The 22,875-nt window shown below is 36.6% G+C and overlaps 1 protein-coding gene across 1 annotated transcript; it reads left to right on the forward strand.

Moving 5' to 3' along the window:
- Positions 1-697: 697 nt before the first annotated feature.
- On the forward strand, positions 698-21,910 carry CLPTM1L (CLPTM1 like). The gene is made up of 17 exons (XM_081950913.1): positions 698-1,071; positions 2,720-2,820; positions 4,465-4,654; positions 5,231-5,376; positions 6,826-6,904; positions 7,950-8,067; positions 9,181-9,275; positions 9,754-9,838; positions 11,122-11,225; positions 12,279-12,344; positions 14,682-14,732; positions 16,245-16,327; positions 17,201-17,235; positions 18,372-18,427; positions 18,525-18,569; positions 19,441-19,556; positions 21,291-21,910. Exons 1-17 carry the CDS (start codon positions 889-891, stop codon positions 21,373-21,375), a joined length of 1,638 nt encoding a protein of 545 aa, XP_081807039.1. The 5' UTR covers positions 698-888; the 3' UTR covers positions 21,376-21,910.
- Positions 21,911-22,875: the final 965 nt, after the last annotated feature.

The following is a 22,875-nucleotide window of genomic DNA, read 5'->3' on the forward strand; positions in this document are numbered from 1 at the left end:
GAAGGGCTTACCTGAGACACAATACACATAACTGCTTTTGAACATGCCTTGAGACCCCAACTTCAGCTCATACTAAAACCCTTCTTCCTGACTCCGATTTGAGTTCAGATTTATACACAGCACACCATAGAAAACTAAAAATAAATGGAAATACCCCCTTTTTAAGTAGAGCCACTAGATCTAGGCCGAGAATAATATTTCCCTGTACTATAGTATTTCCAACTTTCTTGTGGGAAGCATTCCAAAAAGCTCTGCCGTTTTAGTTGGCTTGGATGGCACGTGGTGGCTCAGTGGCTAAGACGGTGAGCTTGTGCCTTCGGCGTTTAGTCATGCCGGCCATCGCTGGCTCTTCGGCTTTGAAATGGAGATGAGCACCGTCCCCTAGAGTCGGGAATGACTAGCACATATGTTCGAGGGGAACTTTTACCTTTTTATATGGCTAGGGCGGGGAGGGCCACGACTGGTTTAAAACAGTCGGTTTTACAAGTGGTGGAATATTTTATAACTTTCAGGCTGTCATTTTTTTAAATCATTCCAAGGATCCTTTCTGGCATGTAATGCATGCCCTCCAGAGTTGTCAAATTAGAGTCTGAGCGAGGCGAGAATGTGGACCGCCTGTGGGAACGCTCGCGTTGCAGGTGGATTCCTTCAAACGCTCGCCCGGGATGCCATTGTCCTCTAAGAGACTACGTTTCCCAGCACTCTCCGCGCCGGCCGCGCCGTTTCCGTTGTCGAAAGAAGGGAGATCCGAAGAAGAGAAGCGGCTGGGAAGCCGATCGCGCTCGCCTCGGGCAACGGCCCCGGAGTTAGAGCGCTCGGTGTCGTGCGCTGCTCTCTGTGGTGGGTGGTCGATGCCGGTGGCGACCGCGGCGCTGGTCTTGGGGGGCGATGCTGCCCAGGCGCAGCTCGCTGACGGGGCTGGCGGTGGGGCTCTTTGCCGTCTACGTGGCACACACCTGCTGGGTGATGTACGGCATCGTCCATACACGGCCCTGCCTCGCTGCCATCCACGAAGGCGAAAGCAACGACGGCTGCATCCGGCCTTACCTGGCGCGGCGGCCCAAGCTCCAGGTGAGCAGCCCCCCCTCCTTTCTTCCTTTTCGCCACCTGAGTCCTGGGTGCAGATGAGCGGTCATTGTTGGCAGCGATGCAGTGGCGCTTCCTGATTGGGGTGGGGCGGAGCGGCATTATCCCCCCCTCCTTTCGGACTGAGATGCAGGTGAACTTTGACAGGTGAACTTTGACAGGCTGGGTTTTTTTTTTTTTCTGTAGTTAACATGGAAGATCGGTGCTGCAATTAAAATTTCTAAAGCAAAAGCCCCTTTCGTTGCAACTGGAAGGGCCCCGCCAGAGTATTTTACAGATTATTTAACCCAGTGTCCTTTCCCCTGATCCCGGGAGGCATTAAGTAGGCAGATTATCTCATAACACAGTGTTAATGTCAGCATCTTTCTCAGATCCTTGTTCTGGAAGGTACTGGTCTACGGAGTCCTACCATGAAAATAGCTTATTTTTTATTTTTCCTTAGACTCTTGTATGGGGGAGTTGTGCCTACCAGTATTTTCCACATGGCAGTCTACAATGTTGCCTTTTTTCTTTCTTTTTTCCAATATGGCAGAGTGCTATTTTTTTTCTATTTTGTCCAGTTCTGTCCACATATTATGTTGCTAGGATTTTTCTGACAACTGCTGCAAGGAGTAGAAAGATAAGCAATAACAGTAGTGCCTCTTTTATATAAAATTGTAGCCTATATGAGTACATGTAGTCCTTGACTTTCAACGGTTCATTGAGTGACTGTTCGAAGTTACAACAGTACTGAAAAAGTGACTTATGACCTTTTTCACACTTACGACCGTTGCAGCCCCCCCTCCAAAGTCACGTGATCAATGTGGCAACTATCTCATATTTATGACAGTTGATGTATCCCAGGGTCAACTTTCTGACAAGCAAAGTCAATGAGGAAGCAGATTCACTTAGCAAACATGTTACTAACTTAACAACTGCAGTGATTCATTTAACTGTGGCAAGAAAAGTCATAAAATAGGGCAATATTCACTTACCTCTCTTGCTTAACAACAGAAATTTGGGACTTAATTGTGGTCATAAGTCGAGGACTTAGTGTTGTTGCCTGCTCTTTATTGGTCCGTTAATATGAACTACATAAGTTCAATAAACAAAATTTAGGTGTACTATATGGGCATGTATTGACATACTAAATATGTTAGCTTCCAATTTATAGCAGCTGCTCCTTCTCTACCAAATCTGGAGGGAGCACCACATTTTGGTAAGCACTAATTCATGAATTGACTTTTTTTCATCTTTTCCATATTTTGTGCCTTGTTCTTTTCCCACTTTTTAGAAGGAGGATAGAGATATATCTTTGATTTGAACAGAGTGTACAACTTGCACCCTTCCAAGAAGATTATTACAGGTGGAACATATATTATGATTTACTTGTCAACCACCCTGTATCTGCAGAAGGAACATACAGGAAACTCGTTAAGTCCTTGACTCAAATGAGTAGGGAGAAGGAAGTTGCATGCATTTTTTAAATCTCATTTTTTTTACTTTGACCAAATCATTTTTGAGGAAGGGAGAGAGAAGAGTGGTAGCATATGAGGAAACATGCCATCCAAGATAACAGAAAGAATGATTAAGGCAGGAATGTTTAAGCCATCCAGCAAAACAGCAATTATTAATGGTCTTTCTTCTGTTTCAGCTAAGTGTTTATACGACTACGCGCTCAAACATCGGCACTGAAAATAACATCGACCTGGTTTTGAATGTGGACAATTTTGATGTTGAAACTAAATTTGAAAGGTAGTTTGAATTTAATTGTTCAGTTTTTACAAAATATCTCTTTTGTACCCATCTCATATCAAATTTTAGTAAATTACATTTATTTCCCTATTTATATTAGCTTCTGTATTAACATTTGTTTAAATCATTTTAGAAATACTTATTACCTATTAGCCAGTATATTTCATGAAAAAAAATCCAGGTCATATATTTGTTTGTTTGTTTTTCTTCTTATTACAAAAAAAAAGTTACAAGCTTACAAAATATCAGACCTTTCAGTTTTAATCACATTTATGAGAAGTAAGCCTAATTGATGTTAATAGGTTTACTTCAAAGTACGTGTGTTTAAAGTATAATTCTAAGCTTATCTATATATTTTTCTGGATTTACACATACTGTATTTTGCTTAAACTTTGCTTAAACTTTCTATAATTTAATAGCAAAGTTTCTTTTTATTACTGCTAACTCCTACTTTGCTGTAATTCTGTAATACATGAGATGGATAGAATTCTTTCTGCTACTGTTCCTTAGGCAAGAAACAAAATGAGAAACAGTGCTTCTTATGCAGTGTAGATTTTGACAGAAATCGCAGAAGCGCATTGCGAAAGTGAAAGCAGCTATTTTTTTCCCCACTACTGTCTGTTCTTTTCTCATTTATATGAAAACCAATTTTATTTTTTTGTTAGACCTGTAGAGACTTAAATAAAATGGAGATAACAGTAATAGCCCATGAGCAGAGTGTTTACTGGACTGCAAAAAATGTAGATGTTGTACGAAGAGAGTCGTGTTAATCTACGATGGCAAAAAGTTGAAAGGAGTCTAGTAGCACTTTTTCCAACTATCACATGTTATTAGAAGGCATAAGCTTTTGGGAACTCAGCTCTGTTTATTAGAAGGCATGCAATTGCTTCTGTATGAATTGTAGATGGTTTTGTGCTTTCATCAAATCTGGCACTTACAAATGTACGTATTCCAATTATGGTTTGTTGCACAGTCACCGAGCTATTTAGTTTGGATGTGGCATTTTTATCCACTTATTGAGTCCTTCTCAAGGACCTGGAATAGTCAGATGTTGTTCTTTGAGGGTGTTACAGGCATTGTCACAAGATGTGAACTGTTCCAAGTAAAGCTGCCTTTTGCAAACTGACTGATTTTGTCAATGAAAATGATGTTCAAATGGTGCTCCAGTTGTTTTGAGATTGCGCCCAAGGCATCTTTTACTATTGATATTCCCTTTCCTTTTATTTTCCACAGCCATTCTACTTCTATTTGCAGGTCTTTGTATTTTTTTGTTTTTCTCCAGTTCTTTCTTTTTTATTCTGCTGTCTCCAGGTACTGCCACATCCACTATCCAGAGTTTTTGTCTTTCTGATAGACAATTAAATCTGGGGTGTTATGTGACATTACTATTATTATTTATTAAATTTATATGCTGCCCAGCTCCCACTGATGTTTAATTAAAATCTAAACTAGATTATGATTGTTATTTTAGTATTATCTGTAAACTACTTAAGCCCTAATTATGAAAGTTTTCAGATAATGAAAAAAAGTCTATTGGTGATATTCAAATGTTAATAATTCACTTTTGAAATTAAACAGATATGTATTTACTCTATCTCTACAACCAAGTTTAAGCATTTTTATAAACTATGTTTTATTTTTTAGAACTGTTAATGTTTCTGTACCAAAGAAAACAAGAAATAATGGGACATTATATGCCTACATATTTCTTCATCATGCTGGAATTCTGCCTTGGCATGATGGCAAGCAAGTGCATATAGTAAGCCCTCTCACTACGTACATGGTACCTAAACCAGAGGAAATCAATCTTCTTACAGGAGAACCTATCACCCAGGTGAGATTATTTCCCCCTCTTTGGGGGAGGGGTAGTTTCTGAAATCTAAAGGACCAACAAATGAAATAAAATGATGTATTGTTCATAGGAATTTGGGTGTTGTTTTTTAATTAAAAAGCTACAAATGGCCTGGATCATGAACTGTTCAAAATAGGGCAGAGATGTTTGCTTTTCTGTGAAATACCACAGTGGTTTCTATCATTTTCTTTTTGTATTCAATTTAGAAAATACATGCTTTCTTTGATAGTAACAAAATATATTCAAATGAAATTAATTCTTTCTCGCATCTATCCTGAACCTGCCAATGCAATATCCACTTTATTTTGATTTTTTTAAAAATGTATTTTGAGCTTTTGTTTTTCTTTTTGTAGAAGTTTGTGGTTCCTCTGTTACTGTGATTTTGAGTTTTCCCCTCAAACGTAATATGTGTCTAGAGGGATGCTGCAAGGAGATATTTAGTGATAAATGATTTTAGTGTTTAATAACTAAAACAATAGTTTTATTCTGTTGTTGCAAGCATATATGTTTGCGAAATCATACTAAATCTTGTTTACACTTTTTTTCTTAATTAAATAGCAAATTGAAACAGAAAAAAAGCAGAACTATGCCCTAGATGAGCCCGTGTCACACTGGAGGTCTAGGTTGACCTTAAATGTTATGGTGGAAGACTTTGTCTTTGATGGATCCTCTCTCCCAGCTGATGTACACAGATATATGAAAATGTAAGCTAATAATTGATTTTGCTTCTGGTAAAGTCCACATAGGATAAAGAATAGTCTTTAACATCATGGTTTTTAACAGGGGCAAATAATATTTTGCCACTGATGGCCATATTTTTGTTTCTCCAAACTCCAAGATCCTGTCTCACTGTAACCTGTGTGCAAAGTAGCAATCAAAAGGAAAATAATGCTGCCTTCCTAACTTGGACAGTCTCCAGATATGTGAACCCAGAAGATGCCAAAGTTGGGAAATGCTGCTATTGCAACACGTTTTTCATTTTCAGATTGCTTTTAACGAATGACTTAGTCTTTGAAAGCAATTATATTGCATTTGGGGGCTTTGAAGCTAACCCAAACTACTGCTGCCTAGCATAGTAGTAAGATAATTATTATATATTATTTATTCAGCCATAAAAAATGATATTCAAACCTTTGATTAGTTATTAAGCTTTCCAGTTTTCAAACAACCTTGAACATGACATATTTCTTCTTCTAAACTACTTCAGATGTTGGTGATTAAAAAAAAAAAAGAATAGTCACTTGCATGTAGCCTTGAGCAACTTGGAAGAAGTTGGGAGACGTATAAAAATTGATTGCATCACTTAATGTAAACTGAAAGTTTATTCCATACTAAACTATGTGAAGCTTCCATTATTTGCATGCAAGAGGATATGTTTAACAAGGAACTAAAAATCAGATCTCTTAAGAAAACAGCTGTCTATCAGACTTCATTGCCTTATTCACAAACTGGTTTTTTGCCTCTAGTCTCAGAAGCCTATCTGACTGTTTGTTGTTTTGTTTTGAGGGCTCAATGACATTTACCTATTTTGCAGTTTTGAGATATAAATTTGGGGTGTATAGGAAATGCCTACTTTCCATATATACTGATCCAGATATAACATTCCTTTTTTGGTCCAAAAATGAAAAACTAAGTAGAGGTGGTCCTCATTAATCACAATTGGGACCAGCAACTATCACATGACCACCCACAACTCCACCTGCAGTCATTAAGTGAATCACAACAGGTCAATGAGGCATCACATGGCCACAACTTGCGACTTCCTGCTGACTTCTCCATTGACTGCTCATCAGAAGCCACTGGTGAATGTTGCAAATGGCAAACTCTTGGCTGCCAAACACTGTGCCTTTGTAAATGTGTGCTTGATGCCAAGCGCTCAAATCACAATCACATGATTGGAAGGATGCTGTGACAGCTGCATCTTCAGGGACCAGTTGTCAATCTGCTTATCCAGCACTGTTGTAACTCTGAAACCTGGACAAATAGTCAATATGTGAGGGTTATCTATATATGTTCAATCCAAGACTTGTCTTACACAATATAGGATATACTAGGACACTTGTTTCTGAAAGACACATTATTGTAAAATTATTTATTTAAGATGGAAATCTTTGTGTCAAAACTGATGCATTTATAATAATTTTTTAATGCAGGATACAATTGGGCAAGACAGTGCATTATCTTCCAATATTATTTATTGATCAGCTGAGTAACAGAGTAAAAGATTTAATAGTAAGTAACAATTGTGTTTTTTAAAATTAAATAGTCTGAAAACGGGATACACAGAGGCTGAAAATGAGGCACTTGGAGGCAGCGATATGCAGCAGCTGCAATGGGCAGTGACGGTGGTGATGGGTGGTGGCAATCCCTGCAGTCTAGAACAGCTGATAGGTGGTATTCCGGGAGGCAGATCCAATCGCCAATCAGCTGCTCGTGCTAAATCAGGCTGTGCTGAAGCTGACCAGGCTGTTTGCTGTTTGCTGCAAGGAGGCAAATTGCTGGGAGGCAGAGGCCAAAGGGTGGGGACCGGTGGGTGGGTGAGCTTCGGCAACATTTGTTGTATAAGACGCACACACATTTGGGGGGGGGGTGCGTCTTATACACTTAAAAATGCAGCATATAGTGCAAGTTAAAATAATAAATGTATACATTTAAAACATTTCTTTAGCAAATCGTGAATTAAGAGTTCTCACCTTCTCTATTATCCACCTACCTCGAACCCCAAGATCTGTCCAGCCCTTCTTCTGCTGTCCTTCAAAAGAATATCCCCAATCCTATCTCTCTTCTAAAGCACTGGGCAAGGTCTTAGATGTATTAGCCTATTATTGAATCTGAGCACATTCTTACTTTTTTGTGGATTTTTCCCCCAATGGCATGGCCATGTGTGTGGGTTATTTTAAATTGTTTTAATCCCTGTAAGCTATGCATGAGTTGGCAGCTGAAGGAATGGATGGATGGAAAAGTTTTTACAAAATACACTGAATTGTTCTTTATATTTAATTGTTATCTTATTCTTTGGTAAAGTTTAAATAATTGAAATAACATTTCTACCAGAAATGATGCAATAATTATTTGCAAAATAACACTTAGGCAATACTGATTTCATAAATATTGTGTAGGAACATTTCTGCATAATATTGTTTTTCTTTTGAATATTTTGGGGAAAAAATGTATAATTAGAACTTAAACATTTTTATTAATTGTTAATACTGGTAAGAAGTATTTCAATGATATCCAGTTTATTATTAATCTTGTGAAATATTTTAACCTAATGCAGATTATAAACCGTTCAACAACAGAACTTCCTCTGACAGTGTCATATGATAAAATATCATTGGGAAAACTGCGGTTTTGGATTCATATGCAAGACGCTGTTTACTCTCTACAGCAATTTGGTAAGCTTCTATTTCTGGATTGTTCATGGAAGTACAGTGGACTGTTTGATAGACTGGTTTTGATTAGGAATTCCACATGATATTTTTTTTTAAATGTGAATTCTTACAGGTTGTCCTCTGATTATATCCATTCATTCAGTAACCATTCAAAGTTAAGATGGTGCTGGAAAAAATAGACATACAACCAGTCCCTGAAGTTCCAGTCATCGCAGCATCTCTGCAGTCATGTGATCATGAACCAGGCACTTAGGTGCCCAGCTGGCAATTACAATATCACTATTTGCAACCTTCCCCGCTGGTTTCTCACAAGCCAAGTCAATAGGGAAGCTGGCAGGGAAAATTGCAAGTTGCTCCAGTAAGTAATTTCCACCTGAAGCACCATCCCCATATGCATAGTCTTCACCCTCCCAGGCCATGTTCAACTTGTACATTGCATGTGATGGGCCTCACAAACCCTTCCCCAACCTTTCTTGACTTGCGTACAGTCTATGCCAGGTGTCCCAAGGCCTCCCTAACTCACATGCAGCCTGTGCCAGCCTCCCTAGGGCCTCCCAACCCTGTTTTGGCACTCCTCTATCCTCCCATGCTCTCTTTACTTGGGGCTCCTTCTGCTTCCCATTTAATGACCCATATATGTTGGGGCTACAGCAACCAGGATTGTCCTGATTGCCCTCATTAGGCAATGCAGTCTAATGACATTGTGCTTTACCACTGTTTTGCATAGCAACAGCAATCCCACTCCCAGTTGCTGTTGTAACCTGAAGACTACTTGTATTTTGGATTTATGATTTATGATTCAATATTACGAAAATTAATTGGAAGCCAAGAAGCTCTATAAAGCGCCCCAGATTTTTCACCTGCTTATGTGCAGTGAGACTATTCCTGGTTTGGACGTCAATCTGCACTTGGGAAAGACATAAATAAATGCTGTTGAAGCTTTATTTTTTGTCTAAAACTGTATGTTAACGTACTCCCTGTGTTTAATAAAGCTTTGCAAGAATTATTTTAGTATTTACAAAATAATAAATATTAAATTTTTAAAATTTAACTTACATTTCTAAGAACATCTGTTTCATCTTAATGATCAGATATGTATTCTATTTATTCTTCTAGGTTTTTCAGAAAAAGATGCTGATGAAGTAAAGGGAATATTTGTGGATACAAACCTCTATTTTCTTGCTTTGACATTTTTCGTTGCAGCTTTCCATGTAAGCAGATCAGATGTTTTAGACAATAAAACAATATTGATATGCATCTAGATAATATAAAATTCTGTTGATGTGTAGCAAGATACTGCTTCATATATACTAGTATGTATATCCGGCTCCTATTTAAAATAACTCTAGTCTGATTCAAGAACATGTTTCATGCTATATAGTTTAATGATCAGCTAGAGTATTGAATTTGGATGTTAAGGACTAAGGTTGAAATATACTCCTCCCCCCCCCTTTTTTTATTGTGGTAAAAGAAAAATATATAAAAGGTAGCATTGAGAGTTGGGTACCTCTATGGGACAGGGTAAAAAGAAACTGTTTTCCTTCTTTCAGCATCCTGAAATATTGTCAACTATATCTGAGCAGGTGTAAAACTGTAGTAAGGTTGTTCCAGCTCTAAAAGTGTTGTTAGATTAGTTTTTTAAAATAGTAACAACAGTGTTAATGGTATGGTGATATTTTGCATTTACAGCTTCTCTTTGATTTCCTTGCATTCAAAAATGACATCAGCTTCTGGAAGAAAAAGAAGAGTATGATTGGCATGTCTACAAAAGCAGGTACATAGCGTATTTACCTACATGTTTCCTTGCTATTTTCCAGTGCTAGCAACGCACACACCCATTTACACCAAGAAAATATAACTGTAAAAATGTTAAACAACGTTTTAAATGGTTGTTGTAAAATCAGGGCCCCATATGAAGGATTATAGCAATGGTTAGATAATATTCCACTAATTCTATTAATTAAAAACTTGTTGAAACAATATTGTCTTACTTGGTTTTTCTAGTACTTCTAGATATCACCAAATAGGTCTCAGAGACTAGAATGTTCTAAAACAGCCGGGTCCTCACAGAAAATATCATGCCATGATCCTGATCTGCTTTCCTTGTGCTGTCTCAGAGAATATACTGAAAGATTATTGTGAAAAGTCCCTCTCCATTGTTTTATTTCCTTAAGGAAATAAATAAATAATCACGTAGGCTTTCAATGTTATACATGCTTATTGAAAGCTTCTAAAATTATAATACACTCCACTGTGGGAATGGCAAATCTTGTTCATTAGGATTGTGTTTTTCATTGTTATCATCCCTAAGTGGTGGAAGATGAGAGATTCAGCACAAATCAGGCAAATTCTCAGATATGCTATCAAATCCCATCATTATTTATGTGGAAATCATTGGTTCATCTCCACTGCACTGCCCTCATTGTAGCTGTCCTCCCTGCTACTAGTCCCTGAGGCACTGCTTTGTGTAGCTTCTAGGAAGGGGAAAACTTGCTAGAAGAATACATCTTTAAAGTCTAACAAAAGTTAGACAAAGTCTAACTTTTAAAGTCTAATACATCTTTAAAGTCTAACAAAAATCAGGTGAGGGGAAAAGGGCCTCGGAAGCAAGAACAAGAAATACAATGGGCAAAAAAAAATTGCAGTTGGATTACAAGTTTTTATCTTAAGACGTGGTCCAAATTTTAACATTCTGTTCAGTACTTATTATTATTCTAGTTTTAAAGAATGCTATATACTGAATACTGTTAATTGCTTCTGTGTGGATATGTAGAACTATAATTATTCAAACTTTTAGGTTTGATTGTGCTAGCCAAAATAAGTTTTAGTTTTGCATATTGTTTAAAGCTAGCCATTACTGTTTACAAACTGGCTTAGTATATTGGGCAATGTGGTTGTTTTATTTAGAGAGCCATCGTTTAACAAAATGATTTGTATTTGTAATTCCAATCGTAAGTTATTTTTCAAAATAAGTAGATATTTTTCGCAAATGTATCCAGATTTTTTTTTTCAAATTGTGCAATGTAATTTTTTAAAAAATGAATTCTTTTCATGCAGTGCTCTGGCGATGTTTCAGCACTGTGATCATATTTCTTTTTCTGTTGGATGAACAAACAAGCTTATTGGTGCTGATTCCAGCTGGTATTGGAGCAGTGATTGAGGTGAGCTGTTATTTATCTCTACATGTGATACGTACAGTGTAAGCACAGACAGATGACTTCTCAAAGCAGCTTAGTAAGAATGCAAGGATTTAAACTGTCATGATTGAATTTATTTTAATAGGTCAGAACCAGCTTAGTTGCAAGTGATTTGTATTCTAAATTGATTCGTAAACTGAACTAATGATATTGGAAATTAGTTGAACAATATGCCAATTATTCCATCCTGAGATTTGGGGAAAAAATTGGCTGAGATCAGTTATTTGATTTGTTTGATGGGGTACATGACTTCCATTTGCATATTTATCCCTATTTGGTATAGTATGTGCTGTCATTTCTGCTCTTCTGCATTCTGTCTTCCTGCTCATACAGAGAAAGGAATAGCAATGCAGGAGCAAAGAGATTCTATTTTTTCACTATTGGGATTTCCAGCATCCATTACTCACAAACTGCTAGGAGTATTTTCACTTTCTTAAGAGCTTTTTTAAATTAAAGGTACAATTGAGACATATTCTCTGCTAGATTTTTTTTCTGAGTCTTTAGTATTAGTTATCTGAAAGACCGATTCATTTATTTGATATCTTTTCCCCTTCTCTTGAGGTTTGACTATTTATATGAAGCTATATATTTATTAGAGTTATATATAGTGTGTGTGTATACACACACAGATACACAAAAATATTTATTTCAGCATATGTTAGTTAAATATAATAGAATTGATACGTAAAGTTTTTGCTTTTGGGGTGAGTGAAGTCTTAAGCAATACCGTAGTACTCCTGTTAAAGATTGAACATCATACATTCCATTTTATTTTAGAACCACATACCGTATATAGAAACAGCTGAGTATATTGTTTCTCTGTTATGCAGTCATTGTTAAACAATCATAACAACTCATGTCCTTTACAAAAGGTAGTTAAGAAATATTAGAATTAAATGCCAATGCCAAAGAATTCAGGAATAGTTATAATTGAATATCATAATCAGGTTATACAATGAGACAAGTAAATTTGTAACACAATATATTAAAATATTAAAATAACATTTTGTCCTTTAGCTTTGGAAAGTGAAGAAAGCATTGAAAATGACAATTGAATGGAATGGTCTGATACCAGCAATAAAGGTATTTCATTAAAAAAAAATGTTATGTGAATTATTCAAACTATTCCCAATTTTGGATTTTCATCTAATTGGATTTAAATATACTGGAGGCTGTAAAGTATTAAGATATTGCCTCCCCCCTCTATATATGTATGTATGTTTGTATGTATGTGTGTATGTGTATATGTGTGCGTATGTATGTATGTATACATATATATACACATATTTTTGTAGATTTTCACGGGTACAGGTATGCAGGTCTTGGAGTATTCAGGTCTTTTCCCGTGTAAGATTGAGAGTATCTTGGCGACGTTTCGACGAGGTCCCACTCGCCATCTTCAGGCTGGTGCCTTTGGCTTCGTGCTTGAGTGGGACCTTGTCGAAACATCGGCAAGATACTCTCAATCTTTCACGGGAAAAGACCTAAATACGCCAAGACCTGCATATATATATATACATATACATACACACACACACACACACACACACACACACACACACACACACACAAAAACATAAAGAAACAGACATTGTGATCTCCGGAACTTTAAAATATATTGCTCACTAAACCTTCATTAGTTACTGCTCACATCATCGGAGTGTAATAGCCATTAAAGAGATATCTGCCTTTATACAATGTTCATCAATTTGGCCATTGCACATGTGATAGGCCCATCCACCTGCCTCCCACCTGTAATTAGCTTTGTTGTTTTTACATCATGCATGTTAATCAATGCTCCTATTCCTTCCTCCCTTATCGAACACAGCTTGGGCTGTTCCTCCCCAGGAAATAACGCTGAGCTGCCTGATGTTGATTTAACAGCATTCTCTCTGGCTTCCTCCCACACTTCCTCCCTCTTCTTCTGTCTCGCAGGCACATCTGATATATTAACCAGCTTCATTTGTTGTTTTGCCTGTGATCTTGTAACTGGCCCGGCTCGTCCCTCATTGTTCATATCTATTATAGCTTGAGGTAATTCTGCCGGGCTCCTTGGCATTCTACCTGGGCTGGCTATGTCTTCGTAGTGCATATCTGCATGTCCAAAAGGGTGTGTGTGCCATCGATCTCTATTCCCAGATAGAGGTTGGTCTCTGCTCATCCTGCCAGATCTTTCTTGGTGCCTCAATGCTTGGTAAGTGGGTAGCAGGTCGATGTGTCTATTGATGGAGCTATTGTCAGAAAACCAGGCTTCTTTCATTAGGCGTCCTTTTGTTACATCATGGGCAACAACGTCTGCCTCTTGAAAGTTGAATGTATGATTGTGCTCTTTCATATGTGTCCAACTCTGAGAGCACTGTTGTTTGCGGATGACAGCCAGTTCATGTCCATGCACTCTAGTCTGCTTCTTTTGGGCGCATCACTCACATTCTCAATGTTTGATCCAGTTTATGCGCCACCTTGACCCCGTGTGTTGAGAGGATGCGTGCAGCAGTTTCAGACATACATACATATACACACACATACATACACACACATACACTACATATATACATACACACAGTGCAGTATACTTAAATCCAAGCAGATGAAAATTCAGTGTCTGTGTATGCAAAATTTGTCTCTCTTCAGAATGGAAGAGATTGTATATAGTAGTGTGTTTAATCTGTACAAAGTGAGATCTGTAATTAGAGATCTTCTCCATGGCACCTGAGGGTAGAACAAGAAGCAATGGGTGGAAACTAATCAAAGAGAGAAGCAACTTAGAACTGAGGAGAAACTTCCTGACAGTTAGAACAATTAATCAGTGGAACAGCTTGCCTCCAGAGGTTGTGAATGCCCCAACACTGGAAGTCTTTAAGAAGATGCTGGATAGCCATTTGTCTCAAACGGTATAGGGTTTCCTGCCTAGGAAGGGGTTGGACTAGAAGACCTCCAAGGTCCCTTCCAACTCTACTATTGTATTGTATTGTATTATAATTACACGACCTAGGACTTTAGAATTAATGAACCTTAAATTGACACACTGCCTACTATGAAGACTGCAGGCAAATATACAAGTCTTGTGTACAATAATAATATATGTTTCTGCTCCAATAGAGACTGAGCTAGTAATCCCTGTGTTATTACACTAACCATTGTACCCCCATAGCGTCTGGCATTCATAAACACAATGATAGGAAATCTTAATTATCTTTCTGGTCCAGAACTAACAGCATGTCATCTGCAAGACCTAACGTAGATAACCACTATAAAGATCACCACATTTCCAGCACTAGGTCCGGCTTGCAGAAGCTTGATAGATTTTTAACTATTTTAGGTTTATTTTTTTCCTGTATTTTAAATTTTATATTTGGGGTATACTGGTCTGGGATCATAAATAAAATGATTTATACTGATTAATTCTTATATTCTGTATAGTTTGGGGCATTTACTGAGTCTGAGAAGAAAACTGAGGAATATGATACGCAGGTAAAATAACCCTATGTTTAGTATTATTTTTAGTTTAACTTTAATTTGTGGAATTTTTATACCAAAGACCTATACTGAGTTGACTACAGAATGAAACTGGGACGCAGTAAAGCATGCTTTCTTACTATACAGGTAGTCCTTGACTTATGACCACAATTGAGCCCAACATTTCTTTGCTAAGCAAGACAGTTTTTAAGCGAGTCTTGCCCCATTTACAACCTTTCTTGCCCTAGTTGTTAAGTGAATTGTTACATTAGTAACATGTTAAGTGAATTTGGCTTCCCCATTAACTTTGCTTGTCAGAAGGTCACAGTAAGTGATCACATGATCCCCGTACACTACAACCGTCAAAAATACATGCCGGTTGCCTAGCAAATGAATTTTGGTCACATGACCATGGGGATGCTGCAATGGTTTTAAGTGTGAAAAATGATCATGTCATTTTTTTCAGTGCCACTGTAATTTAAAACAGTCACTAAACAGATGGTTATAAGTTGAGGACTATCTGTAATGATTGCATCTTCTTCTATTGCCCTCAAACATACCAATAGCTTAACATACACTATTGGACAAAAAACTTAAATTGTCATCATAGAACAGTTGGAGCAACTCTGAAATTGCCGTGTGGAAAGATTTCTGTGGTAATGAAAAATCAATAGTGATAGCTACAAAAAATAATTTACCTTTTCCAGACAAAAGTCTAAGGTTATTTTTTTAATAATATGAATTCCTGTTGAAAAGTATCTGTATTAACCCATAAAGGAAGATTCTTAATGATTAATTGTCCACAGCATTATAATCCAGTGTTAATATCTACTAATAACAATAGCTTCAACAGTTTTTGGCTGGTTGTGGTTATAGGTATAATTTGTACCTAATCGTTTAAGTAATATTAGTTGAAAGTGATCGTGTACATTAATTAGCCTGGACCTAAAGCAGGAGGAGAAACAGTTTTCTAGTCCTAGGATCACAGATGCCATTTCAATGGCAGGCTAAGGGCTAAAGTTTAAAAATTGTGGTTAAGACCAGCACAGAAACTAAATTTGATTCATGTTATGTTAATTTCTTTATAAAATATATACGGTTCAAAAATAATGGTCTTTTCCTTCTAATTTTGGTTCTGTGGACAGAATCTTTGATGCATTTAAATATTTCGTATTGCATAGAAATTGTATTTTTTTTAAAAATTATAAATAATTGTATTCGGCCTTCTTTATCTTTTATATTGAAGTTTACAAAGCTTCTATCTGATTATACTGAGATGGAAGTGCTTGCTGAAATGCTCAGATTTTATTTCAATGAGGTCTCTTTTTATTAATATATGTGAATTTGATGTAGTTCATTGAATGTTGTTGGATGTTGGAATCCAAAGGCGCATCAGCCTTTACCCCTCAGGATAGCAAATTATTCTGTACAAATGGTGTTATAATGATGTAAAGGGAATATATCATTGAGGCCATTTGAAAAAAGGATAAAATTAAATATGTAGTTTGTTTTTTCTCTCTCTCTCAGGCCATGAAATATTTGTCATATTTGCTATATCCATTGTGTATTGGAGGTGCAATTTATTCTTTGTTGAATATCAAGTACAAAAGGTAAGCTGCTGTACATGATTTTAAAAATCTAAGGCATAATAAGAGATACTTTACCTTTTTGGTAGTATAAATAAAAAGTGCTGAAATGTTCAAAAATGTGTATTTCCAACAGCTGTCCTGTTATAAATCATGCTTCTTTCTCAGAATTATATGGATTCTCTCTACTCCCTTGTCTGATCAAAGCCTTCTAAATCTTTATATCAAAAATCGATAGCAAATCCCACAATTTCTCTTCTGAACTACCAAATCAGAAAATGATCTTTACGGGAATAAGCATTGATAAAATGATAAGCATAGAGCCTGCTTGTGTAACATTTGATCAATACTTGTTGCAACTTTTAAAGTCTTTTCTGGTTTAAAGCTAAATTCAACCAGTCATCAGGAATTTCTTAAACTGATTATATCTGAGCAACTAACTTTTGAAAATGTTAAAACATTTTTTGAAGTTGAGATTCCTTCTTCTTTTTCAGATACCATCTATCTTTAATACAAATGACTGAGGCTGCCAATATATAAATATAAATCTGAACATAAATAGTTCTATATTAATTTTAATTTATTTTTGCTTTTTGTTCTCTTTTGCTTTGATTTACCATTCTCTCTTTGTATTACTTATGTAAATACTTTGGCTAAAGTGGTGGGAGGTTGTAATATATCGTACTTTTATATATTATAAATATTGTTCTTGACTTTCAGTTCTATGCCCTATATGCAGTATATCTGTGTCTATGTGCATACATGACTTGATTTGCATGTGCTTTATATGAAGTCCACAGAAAAACTGCAGCGAGGATAGACATTTACATGTTAATTGTTGTATTTTTTAAAATGATCAGTAATGAAAATAATGCTCTCCTTTTTTTTCTTCATAAGCTGGTATTCATGGTTAATTAACAGTTTTGTCAATGGTAAGTATAAGTTTTTACTCTTTTCTTGGAACGTGATTCTTTAAAAGTATTTTCAATAGACGTTGCTAAGGCATAATATTTTTGGAAGTGCTAGTTGTATGAACAGCAGTACTTGCTATCGTACATTGCTTCAGAGAATATTTAGGGGGGGACCACAGCTATAATCCAGTTTGATTTAGATCAGTTTCTCAACCTTCCCAATGTCGCGACCCTTTAATGTAGTTCCTCATGTTGTGGTGACCCCCAACCATAAAATTGGTGTCTCGGTTCCTAAGACCATCGAAAATATGTATTTTCCGATGGTCTTAGGTGACCCCTGTGAAAGGGTCGTTCGACCCCCAAAAGGGTCCCGACCCACAGGTTGAGAACCATTGATTTAGATCAATTCCAGTATTGGGTCCTGGGATGGTCTAGTGGAACAGCAACTGAGATAGTCAGATCTGAAAAAAGGAAGTATCCAAATACGGTATGCTTCCTAAAACACAAGCCGTTTCATTTATTTGCACTAACCATCTACAAGTTAACATATTAGGCTGATAGTATGATCAAATTACAAGAGGTAAAGTAAAGCTTAAACCCTGCTCCTGTAATTTCAGTTTTAAATTTGCAACCGGTAGAACAAAACAAACTATTTTTTCTATTTCTTAGCCATACTTTTATGCTAATTTATTGTAAAATAAAATCTATTTCAAATCAAGCTGAATTTCTGATGTATACAGACACGTACATGGCATGGATTTCTCTATAAATCAATCAATCAATCTCTCTCTCGCGCACACACACATACGACACACAGAAAGAATTTGACATTTTCTTTTTCTGGGAATTTTCTGTTTCATTGATTTCCCATTCCAACCTAAAGCCTTATTTCTTTAATTACAGATGCAGGTAATGCATCTGTAATTAAAATTTTGTAGGGTTCTCCTGCATTTCTACAAAAGAATATGAACCAAACGTTTCAAATTTCTAGAATGAGCTAAATATTAGGGAGGGTGAGAGCCTAAATTGAAATAAAAACTCAACATTAAATTGCAATATATTTAGTGTATTCTGATGTTTAAAAGCAGGAATAAATAAAAATGGATATCTGTTTTTGTTCCATCATACCAAAAATGTGATTTTTTTTCCTCCAACAGGAGTGTATGCTTTTGGATTTCTGTTTATGTTGCCACAACTTTTTGTAAATTATAAGGTAATTAACAATTGAACCCAATATTGTATCATGTTATTTAACCCAACCTTCAGCTTTTTAAATATATATTTTATGACCTTGCTTTCTTTCTTTCCAGATGAAATCTGTTGCACATTTGCCATGGAAAGCGTTCACATACAAAGTAAGTTAATTTATGCTGCTGAGCCATTAATTATTACTTGAAAATCAAGTTACAATTGGAATTTTATTTGCCCGTCTGGTATTACCCAAAAAATATCCAACGATGTTATTAGGTAATAACTCTGATAGTGTAGTTTGTATAGAGAAGCATAAAGTCTTATATTCATTTTAAAGCCTGTAACCTGATTTGAAACAAATATTTGGGACATTTTTATTACTCAGATTCCCTAATAACTACTTTTAGATTTAAGACTCATAGGAAGATCAGCTGAGAATGTAATGAAAAGCTGCACTTGGAGGAACCTTTGGCCATATGCACAAGAATCTCAAGCTGATGTTTACATGACTTGTAAGAACAGTGCATTGACCATGCATAATTAATAATGGCATTAGTATTTATAATAATGGCAATATTATTTAGCCCATCAGGTCAGTGAAAGCCCAGTATAGACCTGCCTTGGAGCTGCCTTGGTAAAGTGGGGAGAAGACACCCTAACCCTAACCCTAACCCTGGTTACCTACCTTATGGTTCACAAGTTGAATGAGTCTATTAACTGCTAGAGTCAACTTCTTGAGTCATGAGGTGGGTAAGCCTGTCATAAGGAAGGATGTTTTTAAGAAGTTACAAAATCATTTGGATGTTGCATATGGGTTTTGGTTGTTCTAGATTTAACCTATATTTTCATTAGCGGAGAAAAGGATCCTCTGTCTATAACCTTAAAATGACGTTCTTTTTACCTTCACTTCAGCTATCCTGTTTAAATATTATGTCATCAAAAACAGTTGATTTGCTTAAAATTTTTGTTATTTTAAATAACACATTATTTACATGCCATTAAACAAGCTGCATCATCTTATCTATTACTTAACAGGCGTTCAACACATTCATTGATGATATTTTTGCATTTATTATTACAATGCCAACATCTCATCGGCTGGCTTGCTTTAGAGATGATGTGGTGTTCTTGGTGTACCTTTACCAAAGATGGTATGGTTTTTTTCCCCTTTAAATTTCCTCTCATTAGTTAGATGGCTCCTGGTTCTTCTACCAGGAGAAAATATAGATATGTTCTCTATACTGTATCATGCATAGTTGAGAAAAATGTGATTGTGTATTGTAGTTTCTTTCATCTCTCTCATTCTTTTCATTTTCATATCCGTTTTTTACCTTTTGATGCTATCAAATAATTACTCATTCAGAATGTTGCTCGATTTTTCCTATTCATTATCACCATTCAGCAAAGTGTAACATACAGCTATCAACTTAGGAATTCCTATTTTCATACATATCTTGAACAGTCTAGCTGACACTTAGCCTTCTGAAATATGTTTTTAGATTTCTTTTATTCACAATAAACACCTTCATTGCCATTTCTGTTTACATTGAATCAACTCCACTTCAGGCACCATCATTTAAATATATTACATCTTTAGAGAATAATGTTAGAAACATAGCTTAACAATTTTTCACTTCATTCATTAACTCATGTTGTATGCCAAATATTTGTCTTGCATTCCAAGTCACCATCTAATATATGCAATGAAGGTTAAGAAATGGACCCATAAATATTGACCACCAGTACTTGGAATGACTTCAGTCATTCAAGGCTTTTACATTACCTCTTTGATAGGATAAAGAAAGACTAAGTTACAGGCAATCCTTGAGTTATGACAGTTCACTTAGTGACCATTCAAAGTTATGTAATAATCCCAAGTATTTATGACAAAGTCATGAAATTACAAATGTTGCAGCATCACAGCAGTTGTTGATGCTTATGAACGAACGCAGAGGCCCTGCAGCATTCACTCTACCCCCCCCCCCCCGCTCCCCACAACTGCTTCCCTCTCCCTTCCTGCTGCGCTGGATTCACTTACCTTGCAAAGATCTGTCTCCTCTATGCCTCGGTTTCTTTGCCTTTGAGGGAGAGGAGAGCAGGATGATTTCCCTTCCAGTGTCCAGTTGGCTTTCAAATGCTTTTCACGCCAAAGTGAAAGGTTTTGGGGGCTGTGATCTCCCATGATTTGAGCCATCCATCTGCTTTGGCAGAAAATGAGTACCTGAAGTCATGCAAGATCACAGCCCCCAGAACCTTTCACTCTCAGTGTGAAAAACATTTGCAAGCCGATCGAATGGTGGAAGAGAAATCCTCCTGCTCTCCTCTCCCTCCAAGGCAAAGACACCAGGGCAAAGAGGAGACAAATCTTTGCAAGCAAAGTGAATCTGGCACAGCAGGTTGGGAATGGGTAAGCATGAAGTATCTCAATGGATTGGGGAGGCCCTGTTCCATCACTAGCCCCCCCCCCCTTGGCCTTTCCCACCCTGAGATGCCTCGTGCACTTAACGACCCACGCATTCAATTAGCGAATGCGTGGGCGAAAGCAGTGAGTGATCAAATTCAAATGACCTGATTCACTCCTACAAATCCTCGACTTAGGAATGTAATTGGCAGGCTCCATTACCTTCATAACTCGAGGATTACCTGTACTAACTTTAATCATACTTGCTTCACATGCAGTATTCTACAGTAGCAATATAGCACTTGTCATTTGCAGCATACTTTAGCTAGACCACAACAAGTGTTAACAAAGCACTTCTTTACTTCAAGACATATAAGTATACATGTCTTAGAGATATAAGTATATATGCATTAGCAATAGCAAAAAATAGATGCAGGAAAAGACTTTGATTAAGAAAATGTCACAATTTCTTTTTAACCCTAAGGCTTTATCCTGTGGATAAGAGCAGAGTGAATGAATATGGAGAATCCTATGAAGAGAAGATGAAAAGAAAACCCCACAAAGAATAATTTAAGATATTACTAAACAATTCTTTGGATTGATGCTGGCTGCATATACTGTTTGACTTTTAAAAAGAGATGAAGCAAGAGTATTCTTCAGAGCTTGGGACAGAATGTCATGGACATTGTATCATCTGCATTGCCAAAATATGTTATGATTACCTTTGGGTTTCTTTTTTAAATTATTATTTGGGGTTCAGCAAGGCTGCCAATATTTTTGCCAGGTGGTTAACATTTTGAATTGCTTTGACAATTTCTGCATAAATATTTGTGTCCATTATGCTTAATGTCTTGAACCCTCCAACAGCCGACATTAAAGAGTATGCACTTAAATTCAGCTCTTCGGCTTATGAACAAGAGGGACGTACTGTGAATGATTATGAAAAGGTAATAAACTGACAAGGATCTGCCCTTCACTTTCAAACGTTTCCGTAAAAAGGTTTTGGACCAATCCTTGGCATGTTCCAGCTTTTTTATGATTTTAGGGAGGGTACATTCCTCACTCACTCTTTGAAATCATAAGGATTAAAAATATTTGGTTGGCTGGATTGTGTCCCTTATTTTGTACTGTATTTCCTGATGTGAGCATTTCATTTTTTTAAAGATGCCAGCTATGCTTCTTATATGAACCTAATTGTGGCAGCAACCATATGAAGACATGTACTTTCAGTGGTATATTTCAAACCATTCTAAGCTGGTCCTGGATGCAAAGCGTGTAACTTTAAATTTTTTTTTAGCATAAGTCAACTAAGTACATGCAGCAAATAGTATTCTGTAGTTTGGGAAATGGATTTTTTTTTGTACACACACAGCAAAACACTTTTGTTCAATCCTATAGTTGGAATTCCTTGATTCCACTAAACAGGATATTTTTTCTAAGATGAAAAGTCATTACATTTTCAGTCAAAAACTTGTTTTTAGAAGAATGTAAATACATAAGTGCATGACACACTATTGTGCCAATGATACTTCGGCAGGGAGACTGTAGACCTTTTTCATTCTATAACAATATAAACCATAATGAAGAGTGGTCTGAAGCAAAAGGCAGGCAGAAAATAAAGATTTCAAGGATTCATAAAGGAAGATCAGTTCAAACTACTGGTAAGGAAATTGTAACTGCCCAACTGCCATTTTTTGATTTGGTGCAGGGGCTTAAATGTTTTATAACAAGCCTTTTTATAAATTGGGATGCTGTGTTTATTAAATAATGTTTATATTTCACGTGAAATATATTTTAAGCATGTTCAAAATGCAAGTTTAAACAATCATTTAGATTGTGGCATGAACCTTAGTAGCACTGCTGTGCTACATGTTCTTTTCAAGACCAATCCTCATTAACTCCCATAAAATTGTTACATCTGATTTATGGAATTGCCTTTTACTTCTCAAATACAGAACACTGGAGAACAATCATAAGAGTTCCTGTGGGGTCATGTGTCCCACCAGTGGTGGGTTGCTAACTGGTTTACTACTGGTTTGCTTGCACATGTGCGCAACGCTTCTGTGCAT

This window comes from Natrix helvetica (assembly GCF_964273705.1).
Source record: "Natrix helvetica genome assembly, chromosome: 4".
Taxonomy (NCBI): Eukaryota; Metazoa; Chordata; class Lepidosauria; order Squamata; family Natricidae; genus Natrix; species Natrix helvetica.